The sequence below is a fragment of the Oncorhynchus tshawytscha genome, linkage group LG06, assembly GCF_018296145.1.
Source record: "Oncorhynchus tshawytscha isolate Ot180627B linkage group LG06, Otsh_v2.0, whole genome shotgun sequence".
Lineage (NCBI taxonomy): Eukaryota > Metazoa > Chordata > Actinopteri > Salmoniformes > Salmonidae > Oncorhynchus > Oncorhynchus tshawytscha.
Window position 1 is genome coordinate 76,374,806 of NC_056434.1, and position 18,827 is coordinate 76,393,632.

Here is an 18,827-nt window from a genome sequence, read left to right on the forward strand (position 1 = left end):
GGTGGCCAGGTACAGTTCCAGCTGGAGTAAGAACCCCTGGCACCCCGCCGCCGCTCCATCATAAACCCTCGGGAGCGTAAGACAGAGAGCGCTGGAGCCGGGGGATGGAGAGTCCTGAGCTGGGGGAGCCGAAGGTGGAGAGAGGAGACCACCTCTCTCCCATCGGTCCATTCTCTCCATCACCTGATCCCTAGCCATTCCGATCCAATGGAGAACGGTGGTATGGTGTAGGACCCGATCCTCCATCGATGGGAGAGGGTTGGCTGCTGCTCCTGCTGACTCCATTCTTTCGGGTGCGGGATTCTGTAAGGTCCTGGGTGTCGTGAGGGTGAAATCAGGCGCAGGAAAGCAGAGTTCAATAAAGTGGTTTTTATAATGCACACACGGTGAACTACGGTCACCCCACTTACGAGTGCTCAAACCAAATGCCCCAGACACAGGGAAACAAAAACAGTCTAGCACTAAATGCACGAACATGTACATCTAATGCAAACACCAGGTTTACAATAATCAATCCCGCACAAAGAACCAGGCGGGCCGGCTGACTAATAAAGCCTCACTAATTATAACCAACTCAAAACAGGTGTACTAAGGAGGGGGAGAAACACCTAAGGAGGGGGAGAAAAGAATCAGTGGCAGCTAGTAGGCCGGCGACGACGACCGCCGAGCGCCACCCGAACGGGAAGGGGAGCCACCTTCGGTCGGAGTCGTGACAAATGTGCCCAGTGGGTGGGCTCTATCAATGCCAAGTCAGAATATTTGGGAAATGGAAATGGTTTTGTTCAAAATAATAGTTTTCCATGTTTTTATTGAAAACATTTCACATGCAACAACAGAGTTAAGTTGCATGAAAATGGTAAAGTACAGCTTTAAAACAATTGTATTTCAAAATATCCATAAAATGATTTGTCTCAGAACTATTGGAGTGCAACATGAAGTGCTTTTAAAAATGTTGCTTTTACAATGCTACTGGGGTTGACAGAAATATCTGTCGTACAAAAGATATGTAATATAAAAAATACACAATATGTCTTTCATAAAATATTTAGTGTATTTACATAAATGCCAATATTTCACTATCAGTAGGTCTGGATACATTTGGTGAATTTTGTGGGCAGATTATCCACTGGATAAACGGTTGGGCCTGTTTTCATTGTTGGTGGTCCATTCAACAAAGTCCAGTCGCATCTGGTGACCACCTCGACCAGGAACACCTTAAGTAAAACTTTAGCAAACTCTTTACCCACACATGTCCTCGCACCACCCCCAAAGGGGATGTAACCGAACCGGGAGGAGTCATCTGGTGACTTGTCCATAAACCTCTCTGGCTGAAACTCCTCCTTATTAATAAGTGTGTCCAGCACGTCGTGAGTGTCGCAGATGCTGTAGATGACTTTCCAACCCTTGGGAATCTGGTAGCCCTGAGGAGACACAATATATGATGTTAGGTTGGGGTGAGGATGGCAATGATTTCAAATAATTTTATTCCAATTGTTATACAGTTTCTGAAGGCTTTGATGTATATCACAGGAGGTTGGTGGCACCTTAATTTGGGAGGACGCGCTTGTGGTAATGACTAGAGCAGAATCAGTGAAATGGTATCAAATACATCAAACACATGGTTTCCAGGTGTTTGACGCCATTCCATTTGCTCCGTTCTGGCCATTATTATGAGCCGTTCTCCCCTCAGTAGCCTCCTGTTATGTATACCATGAGCTCTATATTAATACATATAATAGAGTTTCTGCCATATTGTGTGTGAGACATTTGTAGAAAAACTCATATGCTATAACAGGACATGGTTTCCATTTTGTGTTTCTCAAAAGACAATCAATTATGCCTCCTTTAAACTTTTAGCCTAAAATCTTGTGTAAGTGTTATTTCAGGGCCTTCAAATCAAATCAAATTTTATTTGTCACATACACATGGTTAGCAGATGTTAATGCGAGTGTAGCGAAATGCTTGTGCTTCTAGTTCCGACAATGCAGTAGCAACCAACGAGTAATCTAACCTAACAATTCCACAACTGCTATCTTATACACACAAGTGTAAAGGGATAAAGAATATGTACATAAAGATATATGAATGAGGGATGGTACAGAACGGCATAGGCAAGATGCAGTAGATGGTATCGGGTACAGTATATACATATGAGACGAGTAATGTAGGGTATGTAAACATAAAAGTGGCATAGTTTAAAGTGGCTAGTGATACATGTATTACATAAAGATGGCAAGATGCAGTAGATGGTATAGAGTACAGTATATTCATATGAGATGAGTAATGTAGGGTATGTAAACATTATATTCAGTGGCATTGTTTAAAATGGCTAGTGATACATTTTTTACATAAATTTCCCTTAGTAAAGTGGCTGGAGTTGAGTCCGTGTAGGACCTTTTAAAGACCTACACGGAAGTTTACTTACATTAAGCTCAAAAGTCTTCAGTACTACACGGAAGCCACCAGGGACAGGAGGGTTGATCCGGAGAGTTTCCTTAATGACACATCCGGTGTACTTCAACTGCTCCAACAACTCAGTACTCAGGGGTTTGTCCTCTGATTGGGCTCCCAACAAATGCTGTAAATATATTACTATTTAATTACACAGAGGATAGGGGGACATGCTTCTTGCATGGAGAGTATTCTTATTAAAACCACTGTCTGGGTGAGGTGTGCAGCAAATTAAATCAATTAAATATAGCCCTAGATTTGGAAGAATATGATTTATAAATACCTTAATGAGATTTGTGTCTGATCTTAATCTCATCGTAACCAAAAAACTATGGGCCTCTATTGATTATACTTTTCTTGTCATAGAAAATGTTGTAAATGAATGATTTATGGTTTCAAATCATGTTTAAATAATATTATGCCATGTCATTGGCACTACAAAATCAAGTGCTTTTAATGCTAGCCTATTGTGCATAGTGTTGCTTAAATGCATAATACAAGTAACTGCCAAAATAAAGGAAAAAACAACACAAAGTGTCTTATGTTGGGCCAGCACGAGCCAGAACAGCTTCAATGCACCATGGCATAGATTCTACAATTGTCTGGAACTCTTTTGGAGGGACATGACACCATTCTTACATGAGAAATTCCTTTATTTGGTGTTTACGTTGATGGTGGTGGAAAATGCCGTCTCGGGCACACTCTAGAATCTCCCATAAGTGTTCAATTGGGTTGAAATCTGGTAACTGGGAAGACCATGACATATGGTTTACATTGTTTTTATGATCATCAAACCATTCAGTAATCACTTGTGCACTGTGGATGGGGGCATTATCATCCTATGCGGGCATAGCCATGGTAGCCAAAATAATGACCTGCCCAGCATTTTTATACATGACCCTAAGCATGATGGGATGTTAATTGTTTAATTAATTCAGGAGCCACACATGTGTAGAAGCAACTGCTTTCAATATATTATGTCCCTCATTTACTCAATTGTTTCCTTTATTATGGCAGTTACCTGTAGCCTTGGTTTCATTCATGTTAACATTAGAAGCCTCCTCCCTAAGTTTGTTTTATTCACTGCTTTAGCACACTCTGCCAACCCGGATGTCCTAGCCGTGTCTGAATCCTGGTTTAGGAAGTCCACCAAAAACCCTGAAATTTCCATCCCTAACTACAACATCTTCCGACAAGGTAGAACTGCTAAAGGGGGCGGTGTTGCAATCTACTGCAGAGATAGCCTGCCGAATTCTGTCTAACTATCCAGGTCTATACCCAACAATTCGAGCTTCTACTTTTAAAAACCCACCTTTCCAGAAACAAGTCTCTCACCGTTGCCGCTTGTTATAGACCACCTTCAGCCCTCAGCTGTGCCCTGGACACTATATGTGAATTGATTGCCCCCCATCTATCTTCAGAGCTCATGCTGCTAGGTGACCTAAACTGGGACATGCTTAACACCCCGGCCATCCTACAATCTAAGCTTCATGCCCCCAATCTCACACAAATTATCAATGAACCCACCAGGTACAACCCCAAATCCGTAAACACAGGCACCCTCATAGATATCATCTTAACCAACTTGCCCTCCAAATACACCTCTGCTGTTTTCAACCAAGATCTCAGCGATCACTGCCTCATTGCCTGCATCCGTAATGGGTCTGCGGTCAAACGACCACTCCTCATCACTGTCAAACGCTCCCTAAAACACTTCAGCGAGCAGGCCTTTCTAATCGACCTGTCCCAGGTATCCTAGAAGGGGATATTGACCTCATCCCATCAGTAGAGGATGCCTGGTTATTCTTTAAAAGTGCCTTCCTCACCATCTTAAATAAGCATGCCCCGTTCAAAAAATGTTGAACCAGGAACAGATATATCCCTTGGTTCTCTCCAGACCTGACTGCCCTTGACCAGCACAAAAAAATCCTGTGGCATTCTGCATTAGCATTGATTAGCCCCTGTGATATGCAACTTTTCAGGGAAGTTAGGAACCAATATACACAGGCAGTTAGGAAAGCTAAGGCTAGCTTTTTCAAGCAGAAATTTTCATCCTGTAGCACAAACTCAAAAAAGTTCTGGGACACTGTAAAGTCCATAAGAGCACCTCCTCCCAGCTGCCCACTGCACTGAGGCTAGCTGCCCACTATCATTGAGAATTTCAATAAGCATTTTTCTACGGCTGGCCATGCTTTCCACCTGGCTACCCCTACCCCGATCAACAGCCCTGCACCCCCCACAGCAACTCGCCCAAGCCTCCCCCATTTCTACTTCACCCAAATCCTGATAGCTGATGTTCTGAAAGAGCTGAAAAAATTGGACCCCTACAAATCAGCCGGGCTAGACAATCTGGACCTTCTCTTTCTAAAATTATCTGCCGAAATTGTTGCAACCACTATTACTAGCCTGTTCAACCTCTCTGAGATTCCCAAAGATTAGAAAGCTGCCACGGTCATCCCCCTCTTCAAAGGGGGTGACACTCTAGACCCAAACTGCTATAGACCTATATCTATCCTACCCTGCCTTTATAAGGTCTTCGAAAGCCAAGTTAACAAACAGATTACAGACCATTTCAAATCCCACCGTACCTTCTCCGCTATGCAATCTGGTTTCAGAGCTGGTCATGGTCATCAGCCATGCTCAAGGTCCTAAACGATATCATAACCGCCATCTATAAGAGACATTACTGTGCAGCCATATTCATCAACCTGGCCAAGGCTTTCGACTCTGTCAATCAACACATTCTTATCGGCAGACTCAACAGCCTTGTTTTCTCAAATGATTGCCTTGCCTGGTTCACCAACTACTTCTCTGATAGAGTTCAGTGTGTCAAATGTCGTGGGAGATTCAGAATTTGTTGGTAACATATGAAAGATGTTTTATATTCATCAAATGTGTGTAAGTTATTTCTCATCAGAATGGTATTTTTGTATAATACTGTGGCGAGGTTGCAGTTATCTGTTCTATGTCAAAACTAAGTTGCAGGGGCTGCAGAGGGGAGAGGTCAAAGTATCATCATGTGTAAACATATCTCTTGACTCCACAATGTCTGTGTGCCAGTCAGTGTGTCTGTGTGATCTTGTCCAGGATTGGTTGTATTTAGAATGGTTTGTATCTAAATGACAATTTGATATATGCCTGTTGATATGGAGGGTTGGTTTATGGTTCTGGGGTTTGAGTAAGGAGACAAAGCTGAACAATGAATTATGCCGATGCTGTCTTATCCTGTGTATCTTTGCTATAAAGGATCCCATTTTGCCGTTGTGTGGGGACTCTCAACTTTTCATTAGAGATACTGAACTGTTGAAAGTCAAAATGCTATAGAGCTTATATAATTAAAGATGGACTTTGATAAGTAACTCTGACTTGTGTGTGTGGTTTGCTCCCATGATTTGGTAAATAGAGGAAATTTCCACGACACAAATCGGAGGGCCTGTTGTCCGGACCTCTGGCAGTCTCTATGGAGGTGCCACAGGGTTCAATTTTTGGGCCGACTCTCTTCTCTGTATACATCAATGATGTCGCTCTTGCTGCTGGTGATTCTCTGATCCACCTCTATGCAGACGACACCATTCTGTATACCTCTGGCCCCTCTTTGGACACTGTGTTAACTAACCTCCAGACGAGCTTCAATGCCATACAACTCTCCTTCCGTGGCCTCCAACTGCTCTTAAATACAAGTAAAACTAAATGCATGCTATTCAACCGATCGCTGCCCGCACCTGCCCGCCCGTCCAGCATCACTACTCTGGACGGTTCTGACTTAGAATATGTAGACAACTACAAATACCTAGGTGTCTGGTTAGACTGTAAACTCACCTTCCAGACTCACATCAAGCATCTCCAATCCAAAATTAAATCTAGAATTGGCTTCCTATTTTGCAACAAAGCATCCTTCACTCATGCTGCCAAACATACCCTCGTAAAACTGAACATCCTACCGATCCTTGGCTTTGGCGATGTCATTTACAAAATAGCCTCCAACACTCTACTCAACAAATTGGATGCAGTCTATCAAAGTGCCATCCGTTTTGTCACCAAAACCCCATATACTACCCACCACTGCGACCTGTACGCACTCGTTGGCTGGCCCTCGCTTCATACTCGCCGCCAAACCCACTGGCTCCAGGTCATCTACAAGTCTCTGCTAGGTAAAGCCCCACCTTATCTCAGCTCACTGGTCACCAAAGCAGCACCCACCCGTAGCACACGCTCCAGCAGGTATATCTCACTGGTCACCCCCAAAGCCAATTCTTCCTTTGGCCGCATTTCCTTCCAGTTCTCTGCTGCCAATGACTGGATCGAACTGCAAAAATCACTGAAGCTGGAGACTCATATCTCCCTCACTAGCTTTAAGCACCAGCTGTCAGAGCAGCTCACAGATCACTGCACCTGTACATAGCCCATCTGTAAACAGCCCATCCAACTACCTCATCCCCATACTGTATTTATTTATCTTGCTCTTTTGCACCCTAGTATCTCTACTTGCACATTCATCTTCTGCACATGTACCATTCCAGTGTTTAATTGCTATATTGAAATTACACAACAACACAGAGTTACACATGGAATAAACAAACATACAGTCAAAAATACCTCATCCCCATACTGTATTTATGATTATTTGATTTAATTCACCTTTATTTAACCAGGTAGGCTGGAATGGTAGATGTGCAGAAGATGAATGTGCAAGTAGAGATACTGGGAAGCAAAACAGCAAGATAAATAAATATAGCCACCATGGCCTATTTATTGCCTTAGCTCCCTTATCCTACCTCATTTGCACACACTGTATATAGACTTTTCCTACTTTATTTTTAACTGTATGTTTGTTTATTCCATGTGTAACTCTGTGTTGTTGTGTGTCGAACTGCTTTGCTTTATCTTGGCCAGGTCGCAGTTGTAAATGAGAACATGTTCTCAACTAGCCTACCTGGTTAAATAAAGGTGAATTACATCAAATAAATAAAAGATACATAGCGATACCACAGATTATCCAGCCAGCATCCATTATATTGACCAGGGTCCAGTTTCCTGAGAGCGATGGAATTTAGGTTTAGGAGTGTTTTAACGATGCATCTTTCCTACAACGGCCGAAGATGTAACATGTTTCCCAAAAAATCATGCAGAAAGAACGGTCGCAAAGTGCGTCGTTGGAGCATGTGTCTATACTGATAGGATCGAAAGATAGATAGGGAGATGCGCACATGTTAAACTACAGTAGCCTAGAAGTTGCAAAATAGAACTCAATTGATTGAACATTAATAAATGTTATATCAATATGTTTGAAATAGACCTATAGCCTACTATTTATATTGTAATGCAGTCATCTCGGTTTTATTTGAGGCATTTTGTTATAGCCTACGTCGCTTGTTTGTATCAATTGCAAAGACACTGGCAACTTCGTATTTTCAGTCAACTTTGTTCTTCAATGATCAGAAGTCACAGACAGATAAACCACGTGATACTATGTTTAGCGGAGATCTTATGTGTATAAAGTGACACGGGTGAGCAAAAAAGCATCTAATGACGCACCTAGCTGAGTGTTCTGAGGCAGGCGTTAGATTCCGAGCGTTTTCAAGTGCAACGTCCATAAATATGATTTTGGGAAACAGCTCTGAGATTTAACGATGTTCCTACAAATGCATCTAACGATAAACTTATCCTTAAGATCCTTTTGGGCGCTCTAACAATGAAAAGAAAAGTCTTTAAAATGGACAGCAGTCTAGCCAATGAGAGGGCAGATATGAGCGTGAACAACAGCCACAACACCAATATGAAGTGTTTTTTCTCAAAGTTGCTGAGATGTCACGTGTCCTACTTAGGCTATATTAGTACATTTATAATAACCTAATATAACAACCTACGCATTACTAAACTTCTAGTCGATCAAATTAACCACACATAGCAAATAAGCTATTTAATTTTTTGTTAACCAAATTCGACACTCATTGACCGCCATACAAAAATTCCTTACTTAGTGAGCGAAAAATATACGAAAAAACGCCACCTGCTGGAGAAAACAGATTTTGGGCCCAGTTATACCTCGCGCTTCGCCTCTTCCTCTGGTGATACCAACCTTCTCCTGAAGCTCATGGCGCATTTTACGCACGACATTCGCATGCAGCCCGAGAAACATCACCAGAGAGGTCGCAGTGCTCGCTGTCGTCTCGTGGCCACCGAATAGTAATTCTGTGGCAGATTCTTTTATCTCCTGTTGGAAATACATAAATAATGGTTCATACATGGAGTAAATGGCAGTGTGTAGAATCAAATGACCATGAAAATGAAAGGCATCTGTTACCTCCATGCTTACTCGCTGCTCCTTCCTCTCACCGTCCTCAATCAATAATTGCAGCGCATCCTTATAATTGTTGTTGTTATCAATATTGGAAAGCTTCTTTTTTATGTTTTGCTCTATTTTTGAGTGGATGATGTTGCGCGCTCTCAGACCCTATAAACGGAATGGTGAAAAATATCGGTCAATAATGTTGTGCGCACACTGTAGCCCCATGTGACGCATTCCAGGGCTGCTTCAATCAATCAATCCTACCATTTCACAGGCAACTTACCCGATACAAGCCGCTGAAAGGAACATCGATTGGTAGGGAGAAAAGGTTCTTTATCATTTCTTCGAACACTTCCACTAATTCCAGCTCGTCGGTCTTTGATTGCTCGGGCTCGAAGCCAAGCAGGATCCTCATTGCGATGCGGAACATGAGGCGCTTCATCTCTGGGTACATTAGCACGCAAGAGTCGCTCTGCAGCCAGTTATCCACGGCGCATCTCACCTCCTCCCGGATCACAGGAATATATTGTTCCATGGCTTCCCGGGAAAAGGCTTTTATGATCGCCTGCAGGCAAACAGGAGAGAGCGCTTTAAGTGTATGCTATAAGGAAAAGGCGTGGTAAATTACAATGTGTTTTTCATTATAAGTATAAACCATGAGGTGCCTACACAGATTTGTAGGCTACTCAACATTGCCTACCTTTTTCTTGCTCTTGTGGAGCGCGCCGTGCGCATTGGAGAGGGCGTGCGACCCGAGGATGAGTCGCACTGATGCTGGCCACTGAGCCGCGACCAATTTGTGTTCTGACATCAGAATCTGTTTCACATGTTCTGAACCCATTATCCTCACGGTTGGACTCCCAAAGAGATGCGTCTTATAAATATATCCATATTTCTGACGTTTCATTTTTAGAAATGTTCTTCTCTGAAAATAAATCGTGTAGAAAAGGTGCACACTATTAATTGCATATTTAAATGGCTTGAATTAGGCTACTAAACAACCTTTCAGTTTTTTCAATAGCATACTCTTCTGTGAGGACATTTCAGCCTGATGCATAACCCCAACTAATCGACAGCAGCCTGCTGCACACTGTAAATATAGGCAGGATCAGAGTTTGCAATTGATGTTTCCATCATCAGTTACCTGCAGGACCATCTGAAGCGTCTCTCCAAGGAAGGGCAGTCCCATGGTACCCGGAGGAAGAGGACTCTGACAGGTTGGATCACTTCCACTAATGACGTACATTTCCCACAGTTTCATCGCCGCCACGATCAAAAGGAGTGGGAGCACGAGAGTGCAAAAACATGTTATGAATAAAGCGCCGAACCCCATCTCTAGGAGAATCTTGTGAAACAAGTGCAAGATGGACGGCGGGGAATGGACCACGGGGAGTGGAAGTAGCCAAGTGTTGCACTTGACTGTTGTGTCTCACCCTCCATTCTGCGCTTTTATTCTCCCGTTTCCCCCAACCATGCCTCATCTTACCTTGGGCCAGACAAATTAGTTCACTCAGAGTTCATGTTTAATTGTGTTGCTTTTGCTCGCGCCCCGTGCTCCGCCCACAGTGGACTGGTACGAATGTTTAACCATTTATTGGTGTGCGGCCCCACAATAGAATATAAGCATTTTACTTTGGAAAATACCTCATCGGTTACCCAATATATCGTGTTCTTCGTTTACAAGCTAAACCCCCTAGTCTGAGACTGATCGGGCTTGATTATGTAAATAGAACATTTGGCCTATTATACTTCCGAGAGACACTCGTGTCCATGAAGAGGACATCCAGGCTTGACACATGTGTCAATAGGCTAGGACAAGCGCTGCATCTGTGTTCACTTTGCATTCATATGAATGTATTGTCCTATATTTTTCTAGCGGTAATGGATTCATGCTTTGTATTTAGTTTACTCTACGGGCTGTACTGTTAATGAATAGATTACTTTGAAATGGAGATGCCATCTAACACTCTCCAAATCACCGTTCTCTGTGCACCCTGTGTTAAAAACCCATTACCGCAGCGCGATTCCAACAGATTTGGGGGCAGGGACGCTCTGTCCCATTTCTATGCGTTGCCCTGCCTGTGACCTACAACATGGACCGTGACATCCGTGTGAACTCTGGTGCCAAAACGTCGCCAAGTTCACTGCCCACCAAATGACGAGTTACAGGGCCCTTTACCACTTATAATTAGGATCGTGCCATCATCCTCACAGTCGTCTATTCTGTCAATCATGACAATCAAATTGAGTGCATAATCAAACATTATCTCAATCTATAGGCCTATTGACGTCAGGATTTCATACATTGTTTTTCAATGTCTCAATTAACCTATAGGGTATAGCCTACAATTTAGAATAATTTCAACCTTTTTGGAGGTAATTTGAGAAGGGTCATTTTACACTGTCGGTTTTAACTTGGTAAGAGAGAGCGAGGAAGATAGAGGGTGTGTGTGTGTGTGGTTGGGTGGGTGGAAGGGAGGGGGTAGTTCTGTTAAACGTGGGTGGTCTGAGGGTTTAAATCAAGTGTTTTACCTACAATTAATAATTTCAGTCGTCTATGGAGGAAAGTCAGATAGTGACCTATAGGTCTAGAATTCTTTGGTGTGGAAATTATGTTGTGAGATATCATTGGTGTTGTGGTCACTGCTCGTGAACGCACAGTTAACAAAGCGTCACCTAAACTGAGGGTCAATAGGGCAGAGTTAAATGGTTCACTAGAGGGTCACACTGCAATCCGAGTTCACTCTGAAGGTGTAACCTTTCAGGTTCCATTTATCTTCGGGGGCGGAGCCTGTCAAATGATATGCAAATCCTTCTTGTGGTTATGGAATTCAATGATATGAGTTGGCGAACGAAAACAGACCCAACTAACCACTAAGACTGTACACTACGCTTACAATTGACTATATTTTGGCATATTAAAAACAACACATTTCATAATATATTGTATAGGCTTATACTGTGATAATACTGGCACACTTATCAAATGTCATATTATCAAAACCTTAACAATTTTATCTATAAACAAGTTCATATTGCTCTTTTTATAGAACGGGAATCTATACATTGTGGTTAACATGATGGCAGCAAATGCACATTTTGTATGGTAAAATGTCCTATTCTATGGCAGAAATACACATTTTTTGTAATTTACCCTTTACATCGTTCTATAGATAATACGAGCAACATCTACACAAAAATACACACATTCAATCAATAGAACAAATAGTGTATATACACACTCCGTAAAGGAGAAAAAGTGCTATCTCCTTCCATGAATCCATCTTAACCGGGTCATTTCACAGCGCTTCCATCATGCTTCAAAATCAACAAACGATTATTCATAATGATGGAACATGTAATAATAATAAGAATACAAATAATAATTGGTTATTTTCTCTAGGTAAGTTTATATAATTGCATTTTGATTTATAGACTTTATAATCAAATAATTAGCGATACTCTAGGCCTATGGTTTGTTTTAACGGTCTATGCTTTACATTGATTATAAATAACTAGACCTATTCATTATTATTCCATATGTACACAGACTTAACCGAAGTGTTCTATAAATAAAGCTTATTTGTAATACTACTTCATTTCATACACACATACACTTATTTAGCCTAGAAATGTAGGACTACATCTCATTTCAATCTACTTACATACTGGACATAAACACATACATTTGGAATGTATTTCTGAAAGTCTTTCGTGGAGACCAAGTGCAAGATCTGAAAGACAATTTCGTATTATAGACGGATATTTATAATCAGTCCTGAGCACAAATAATGTTTGTTCTGAGAGGAAAGCCCTACTCGTCCATTGTATATTGCATTATGGTGCTGAAATATAGGCTATCATTTTTCGATTTGCTATGTTATGGAAGTGGGCGCCCGGATGTCCGTGAAGAATAGCAAATGTATGCAGTCACTTTTCCCAGTGCGTAAAAAGGCGATCTTGGCGATAAGCAGATCATCACAGGTCACTGGCACCATGCATTGGTTCCACTCTACAATGACCACCGTGTTTCTCACAGCATAGGGTTCTTGCTGATGCATTCAGATTGAATAACTTAATATTGCAATTGCGGAAAGTTAATGAGCTTAATGTTAATGTTTTTAATAATAACACAATGACATCTCTAAACTATCGGAGTAGGCTATGCGTAATTGAAATGCACATGCAGTCCATTGACGGGGTGGACTATTGGCACCGTCTGCATCTTGGGGAATGTTTCCGTGGCTAGTGTCCATTTGCACGTGCCAATCACCTCAACTGCCAGGGTTTTTAGTATCATTTGGGCAAGTTCCTTTCCGACGCAACTCCTTATTCCGCCACCAAATGGAATGTAATTGAAGCGCCCAGTCTTGCTCTCGTCACGCTCCGGCCCGAAGCGGTCTGGGTCGAAGATCTCCGGTCTCTGGAACACTGCAGCTGTCTCATGGGTGTCCCGGATACTGTACATTACACTCCATCCTTTAGGAATCTGGTAGCCCTTGGAAGTAGAGAGACAAAACAAAAATTCAACTTCAATACAATATTTACAAGGACAAGATTGCTATTGGCAAGTGACAACGGCATTACAGTTAGATTGAATGCTCTTTGACTTCCGGAAATGTTAAGGCATATTCAGCATCATCTGTATCTCACAACATATCACATGGACCCTAAACATCAATATGAATCTTATCAACTGTAAGTCAATTATTAATCAGTATGAATAAAGTTTTCATAATCCGACTAGAATATATCTAATCGTATCCACCATCGGGCATAGGATATCCAGACGGTTTCAAAGTTATTTATACTTTTACCCTAGGGTCCTCAGTTCACTATATCCCTAATTTCAAATAAAAGCCTATGTGAATCTCTTGGTCACTTTATATGGAGCAATGATTGGGAGATGCACTTGAGCGCTGCACACATTATGGTGTATTGAAAACTCGCTCAATTACTTAAAAAAAATACTGACATCGCATTGTATCTGCTTTCGAATAATGTTTTATGTTCTAGCCAGTTGAGGGACTAATTGCCCGACATCACATTAAATCTAAAGTATGATGCGGTGTGGCCTGGTCATGGGGTTGATCTAAGGTCAGCTTCAATACACTCTTAGAAAAAAAGCTTCTCGATAGAACCAAAAAGTGTTCAATGCTTCATATATAACACTACTAAAGGTTGTATATAGAACCGACATTTATTCCAAATATAACCCTGTATGCAACCCAATGGTTCAGTGAAGAATAACCCCTGGGGTTCTGATCAAATAACCCTACAAAAGGGAACCTTTCTGGTTCTTTCCAGAACCCTTTTTTAAAGAGTGTAGTGCGCTTCCGTAGTGTGTAAAAAGCGCGCGTAATTATATACTTACGTTCAATTCGAATGTTTGTAGCACGGTCCTGTATCCTCCAGACACTGGCGGGAGAAACCGCAGGACCTCCTTGACGACACATTCAATGTAACGTAGCTGACTCAGTTTCTCCAAAGTTAAACAAGGAATATGAGACCGAGAACACCGTGCTTCTTCGTCTTCATCCAGTGCGCAATTAACAGTCCCGTTCCCATTCATCAACAGGGTGTCCTCTGCGTCTAGAGGCCGATGTTCCTCATGTTCCGCAGCAAGAGGACCTTTCAGACCATTTTCTTTGCCGGAGCATCTGTGGGCGCTATGTGCTTCGTAGCCGAGACCCTCGGACTCCAGCTCCATCTGGGCTTTCTCCACCACAGCGGGGTGCCGCAGGAGTTGAAGAATAAGCGAAGTGGAGGCACTGGCTGTAGTTGAGTGAGCAGCAAATATTAACTCCACCGCGGTTTCCTAGACACCAGAAACAGAACACAATGAACATTTAATTTAAGCTATAATATTGGACATTTGTTTTGGCCGTCCAAAGTAAATAAATGGTCAATTCACCTTAGTAGGCTATAAACCTCCAAATAAGTTTGACTATACAATTGCAAATGTAGGATTGTATAAGCATATGACCAAAGAAAGCAGAATGGTTAAACAGAAAAATACAATCATTTACCTTCAACTCCTGCATGCTGAGTTCATTTCCATTTTCCTTGGCACTGATCAACATGTAATCGAAAGCATCATAGTACTCATCAGACTGTTGTTTCTGCATTTTCTCCTCTATGATTTTCTCCATGCACGCATGTAGGATTTCCCGGGCTTCTATTCCCTGAGAAGAAAACATACATCAGCATGGCGTCTAATGGATTTTTAGCTGCCTTGATGGGATATTTCCATTCAGTGCTTGAAAATATATTATATTTACTCTTTTCCATTCTAATAACATATTGGGAGTTAATGTGATGTGCAAGTTTTTTGTTACCATTGCAAGTTAGAAAAATAGTTTTGTTATCATGCCACACCATACAATATGAATTAGGCTACAATAGTTTTGTTTTTATACATATAAAGATATTAATCATAAATAAACGTATTATCATTTCAGGGTTATCATTTCTCAGGACTATGATTTCTACATTGATTAAAACATAAAATAAATATGCGAATAATTTTACAGCATTATAACATTGTTGGCTGTAGGCTTACTCACTTTGCGGAGGCCACTCATAGGTGCGTCAATTGGTAGTGAGAAGAGGTTGTTCATGAGTTGCTCAAAGATCTTAGACAGGTAAACTATGCGTTTTTCCTCCATCTTCAGTCCCAACAAGACTCTGACAGCAATGCGAAATGTGAGAGACTTGGCTGAGACGTAAACATTCACCGGGCCAGGCTCTGAGCACCACTTTGCAATTTCAGACTTGACAACATCTTGCAAGCGAGGTAGGTAAGTCTCCAAGGCCCCGCGGCTAAAGACTTTTGCCAAGATCTTAAAGGAAAGCATAATAAAAAGTTATCACCTGGTAGGCTACAAGGTACTCCAGACAACAATTGAATAATACTTGAGACCAAATTAATCATCCCGATACTTCTCTAGTTATTACCTATAATAACTCAATAACAACAGCAGGGAATTATGTGCATATTTTATTGCCTTGATTTGCCTCCCTGGCGAGTAACAGGCCTAGAAGATGATCATGCCTCACCAAGTTATGTCCCCTGCGGGTTTTTACTTATCTTTATTTCATCCTTACTTTTCTCTTCTTCTTGTGCAAATCTCCGATGGAGTTGACCAGGGTGTCGGGTCCTAGGATAATACGGGTACTCTGAGGCCACTGCGTGCAAACCAAGTTGTGTTCTCCAAGCAAGATTTTACGGATGTTTTCGGCACCAGTCACCCGGATAACAGGCTTTCCTAAAAGGTGAGTTTTAAAAACGTTGCCATGCTTCTCTCTCCTGGAGATGTGGAAGTTGGACCCCTGTCGTAAAACACAAACACACACAAAAGAGGCAAAGGAGGTGTTCAGTTCATGTGTATAAAGAGGGCGCGTTCTACCCATGGCCTTAAGGCTCTACCCCGTGCCTCCTAGTTTACGCCCAGTCTGGAAGCGGGATGCATTCCTACAGGAGCGCGGTGTGGAATTGAAGTGAAAGCGTCTGTTTTTCACCGCAAGAATGAATTACACACGCTCATCAAGTCCACACAAGTATAGTACCATGGACGCATTATATTCAGTATACAGTATACTGAACTGAGATGTAATGTTTTCATAAGTTGTGTGCTGTTTCTTTGCACATTTTAACACAAACAAACCCTTTAGCTCATCACATGCATGGTGACATACGTCGCGTAAAAGGCACATATAGTCTATCTTGGAACGCTTGTAAAAAAAAACTAAACAATACTCCTCATACCTGAAAGAGCCAGTGGAACGTTTCTCCCACCAGCGGCCAGCCCATGGACCCATTGGGTAGCGGCAACTTGCTCTCTGTGTCCCGCGTAATGGTCCACCGGAAGGTCCACAGTTGCCTGGAGACGGCAAGCAAGATCAGGGCGGAGAGCACTGATGTGAGCGCAGTGACCAGCGCTGACAAGTGATTGAGCTCCAGAAGGAACATCTCCAAAAATCCACGTGCTACTGTGTGAAGTCTGACTCGTGCTTCTTTTCTCTGTCCAGAGTAGAGACAAATAATTTCCCAAAACGTTAATGGCGCTTTTATGTTGGAATTGTTATTCATGCAACTTACTTCCCAATCTTAACAGACACATATTTGTATGACAAGCATGGTTTCTGATAATTATGCAGAAGAGATGGTTTAAGTAGGCTAAACGAAAGAAAAAGATGATCCTGATTTATATCTACTGGAAGTCTCCTTCATTCCGCCTCAATTTACTTCCCCTTGAATGACGACAAACTCACAAGTATTCCAAATAGTTGTACAGGTTACATACGTCGGCTTGTCTATTTATGTGCGTTTATACAGGTCAGGGTGTTCAATATTCCCAAGGCGTCCCGCGTTTTATAGTGCATTGTACTAAATCAAGCAAAAGCGGGGGATACACTCACATTGATTGAAATACAGTAGCCTACAGTTGGCCAACGTTTGAGACGTGTAAGGCGGATGCTGACTAATAATCGTATAGTATCTAACTTTAAGAAAGTAACACTGAAAAAAGTTGCCTATTTTAAAAGCGTTTGTAGCTTGAGAAAAACACAAAAACATCAAAGAAAACAACTGGAATATTGAAATAGGTGTAGAGAGCCTTACCTTGTCTTAAACGTGGAACCAAGTCGCTGACAGCAGCGAGAAACTCGTCCTTAAAGGTCTCTTTCCTCCTCCACAATGTATTGTTCGCACGGAGCTTTATAAATATTGGAACACTACATGATCCACCTTCGCAGATGACGTATAACGTTTTTTTTTTTTTTTTATATATATCTAAAGAGCTCGTTAAATCGCCAGGATTGGAGAAAAGTTTGTGATAGCACTCGGAGATTGAGTGAGCGCGAGCGATGCGGCTTTGAAAGAGCGTGTAGGGTATGGCGATCGAATGGCAGCTGATTGAGGAGACAGGTAACCAACCAATCACTGAAACCCTTCAGTTTGACCGACTCTGTTCACATAGACCAGTTCTCAATTGGCATGGACATGGCGCAGGCCTTTGTATTGCATGCCCTGTCAACCTGCGTGAATAATAATACATATTGGCCAACAAATTAACAATAATCTGAACAAGTTTTCATGATTTCAAGATTATTTCAACCTGCAAAGGTATAGGTAATATTTATTTTCTCGGATAAATAGCACTATTTACATTTTCTAGAACTTAATCTAACGTGAGCAAATTATAACAAATCTAGGTTTCCGGATGATTTGTCCTGTAATTTACGCAGTTGAATGTCTTCATATTTAATGTTGAAATCACAGGTTGAACGTGTTAGATTAAAACCACAATATAGCATTTTAGAAACTGGTACACAAATGTCGAAAGAAATGTAAATATAACATTAGCTTCAATTCAAAACTTCGGGAAATGCTTTACGCGTGGTTGTGTTAACATTCCTCTGGTTAGAATTGGGTTTCGTCTCATATTTAGTGTTGATGAGTGATGGCCAGTGGAAGCGTGCCCCAGAGATGCCGGTAACTGGTGTCCTCAGTTCTTCCAGGTGGGTTCCTTTTTCGATCAGGGAACAGACAGAACACCTGTTGCACACATTTTGGATTGTTGGCCAAATTCGTAAATTGAATGTTTAAACAAAGAATTTCAATACAAGAGGGTAACCTACAGTCTAATTTTAAAAAAGATATTTGTATCTAATGAAATAACATGTGAAAAAATAGATACAGTAGATCAATGTGGTCCAAAATTGTCTACCTATTTTGTTTTATTGTGAGATGAAAAGGGTACTTTTATCTTCAGTTTGATTTCAAATAAAATGTTAGACTGCGGCCTCACATTGTAAACATGTCATTAACCAACCGTGTCACTCTATATGGCAAATGGGTGTGTAATGACCCTTTATGGCTAAATCCAAAAATTTGGTGAAAAAGTTTGAAAACTTTTTTGTATAGCCAGTTAACAAGGGTCACGTAATTTTCACCATTAGGACATGTAAACTACCACAAAACTGTTAACAGGTAATAACATAGGCCGATGTTATAACAGCTATATCAACCATATCAAATGTACCAACATTTCTCATAAGCCTGTTAGGCTATGTGGATGGCATC

General features: G+C 41.5%; 2 protein-coding genes across 2 annotated transcripts; both read right to left on the reverse strand.

The window, feature by feature from the left end:
* Nucleotides 1-791: 791 nt before the first annotated feature.
* Nucleotides 792-10,257, reverse strand: LOC112253112 (cytochrome P450 26A1-like). The gene is made up of 7 exons (XM_024425044.2): nt 9,885-10,257; nt 9,441-9,665; nt 9,024-9,305; nt 8,756-8,905; nt 8,531-8,665; nt 2,426-2,578; nt 792-1,421 (listed from the first exon to the last, which is right to left on the reverse strand). The coding sequence occupies exons 1-7, from the start codon at nt 10,071-10,073 to the stop codon at nt 1,080-1,082; spliced, it is 1,476 nt and encodes a 491-aa protein (XP_024280812.1). The 5' UTR covers nt 10,074-10,257; the 3' UTR covers nt 792-1,079.
* A 1,371-nt stretch (nt 10,258-11,628) lies between these two features.
* Nucleotides 11,629-18,335, reverse strand: LOC112253113 (cytochrome P450 26B1). Its single transcript, XM_024425045.2, has 7 exons — nt 17,364-18,335; nt 16,509-16,763; nt 15,848-16,072; nt 15,307-15,582; nt 14,770-14,925; nt 14,115-14,558; nt 11,629-13,238 (listed from the first exon to the last, which is right to left on the reverse strand). Exons 2-7 carry the CDS (start codon nt 16,710-16,712, stop codon nt 12,903-12,905), a joined length of 1,641 nt encoding a protein of 546 aa, XP_024280813.1. The 5' UTR covers nt 16,713-16,763; nt 17,364-18,335; the 3' UTR covers nt 11,629-12,902.
* Between the last annotated feature and the right edge of the window lie 492 nt (nt 18,336-18,827).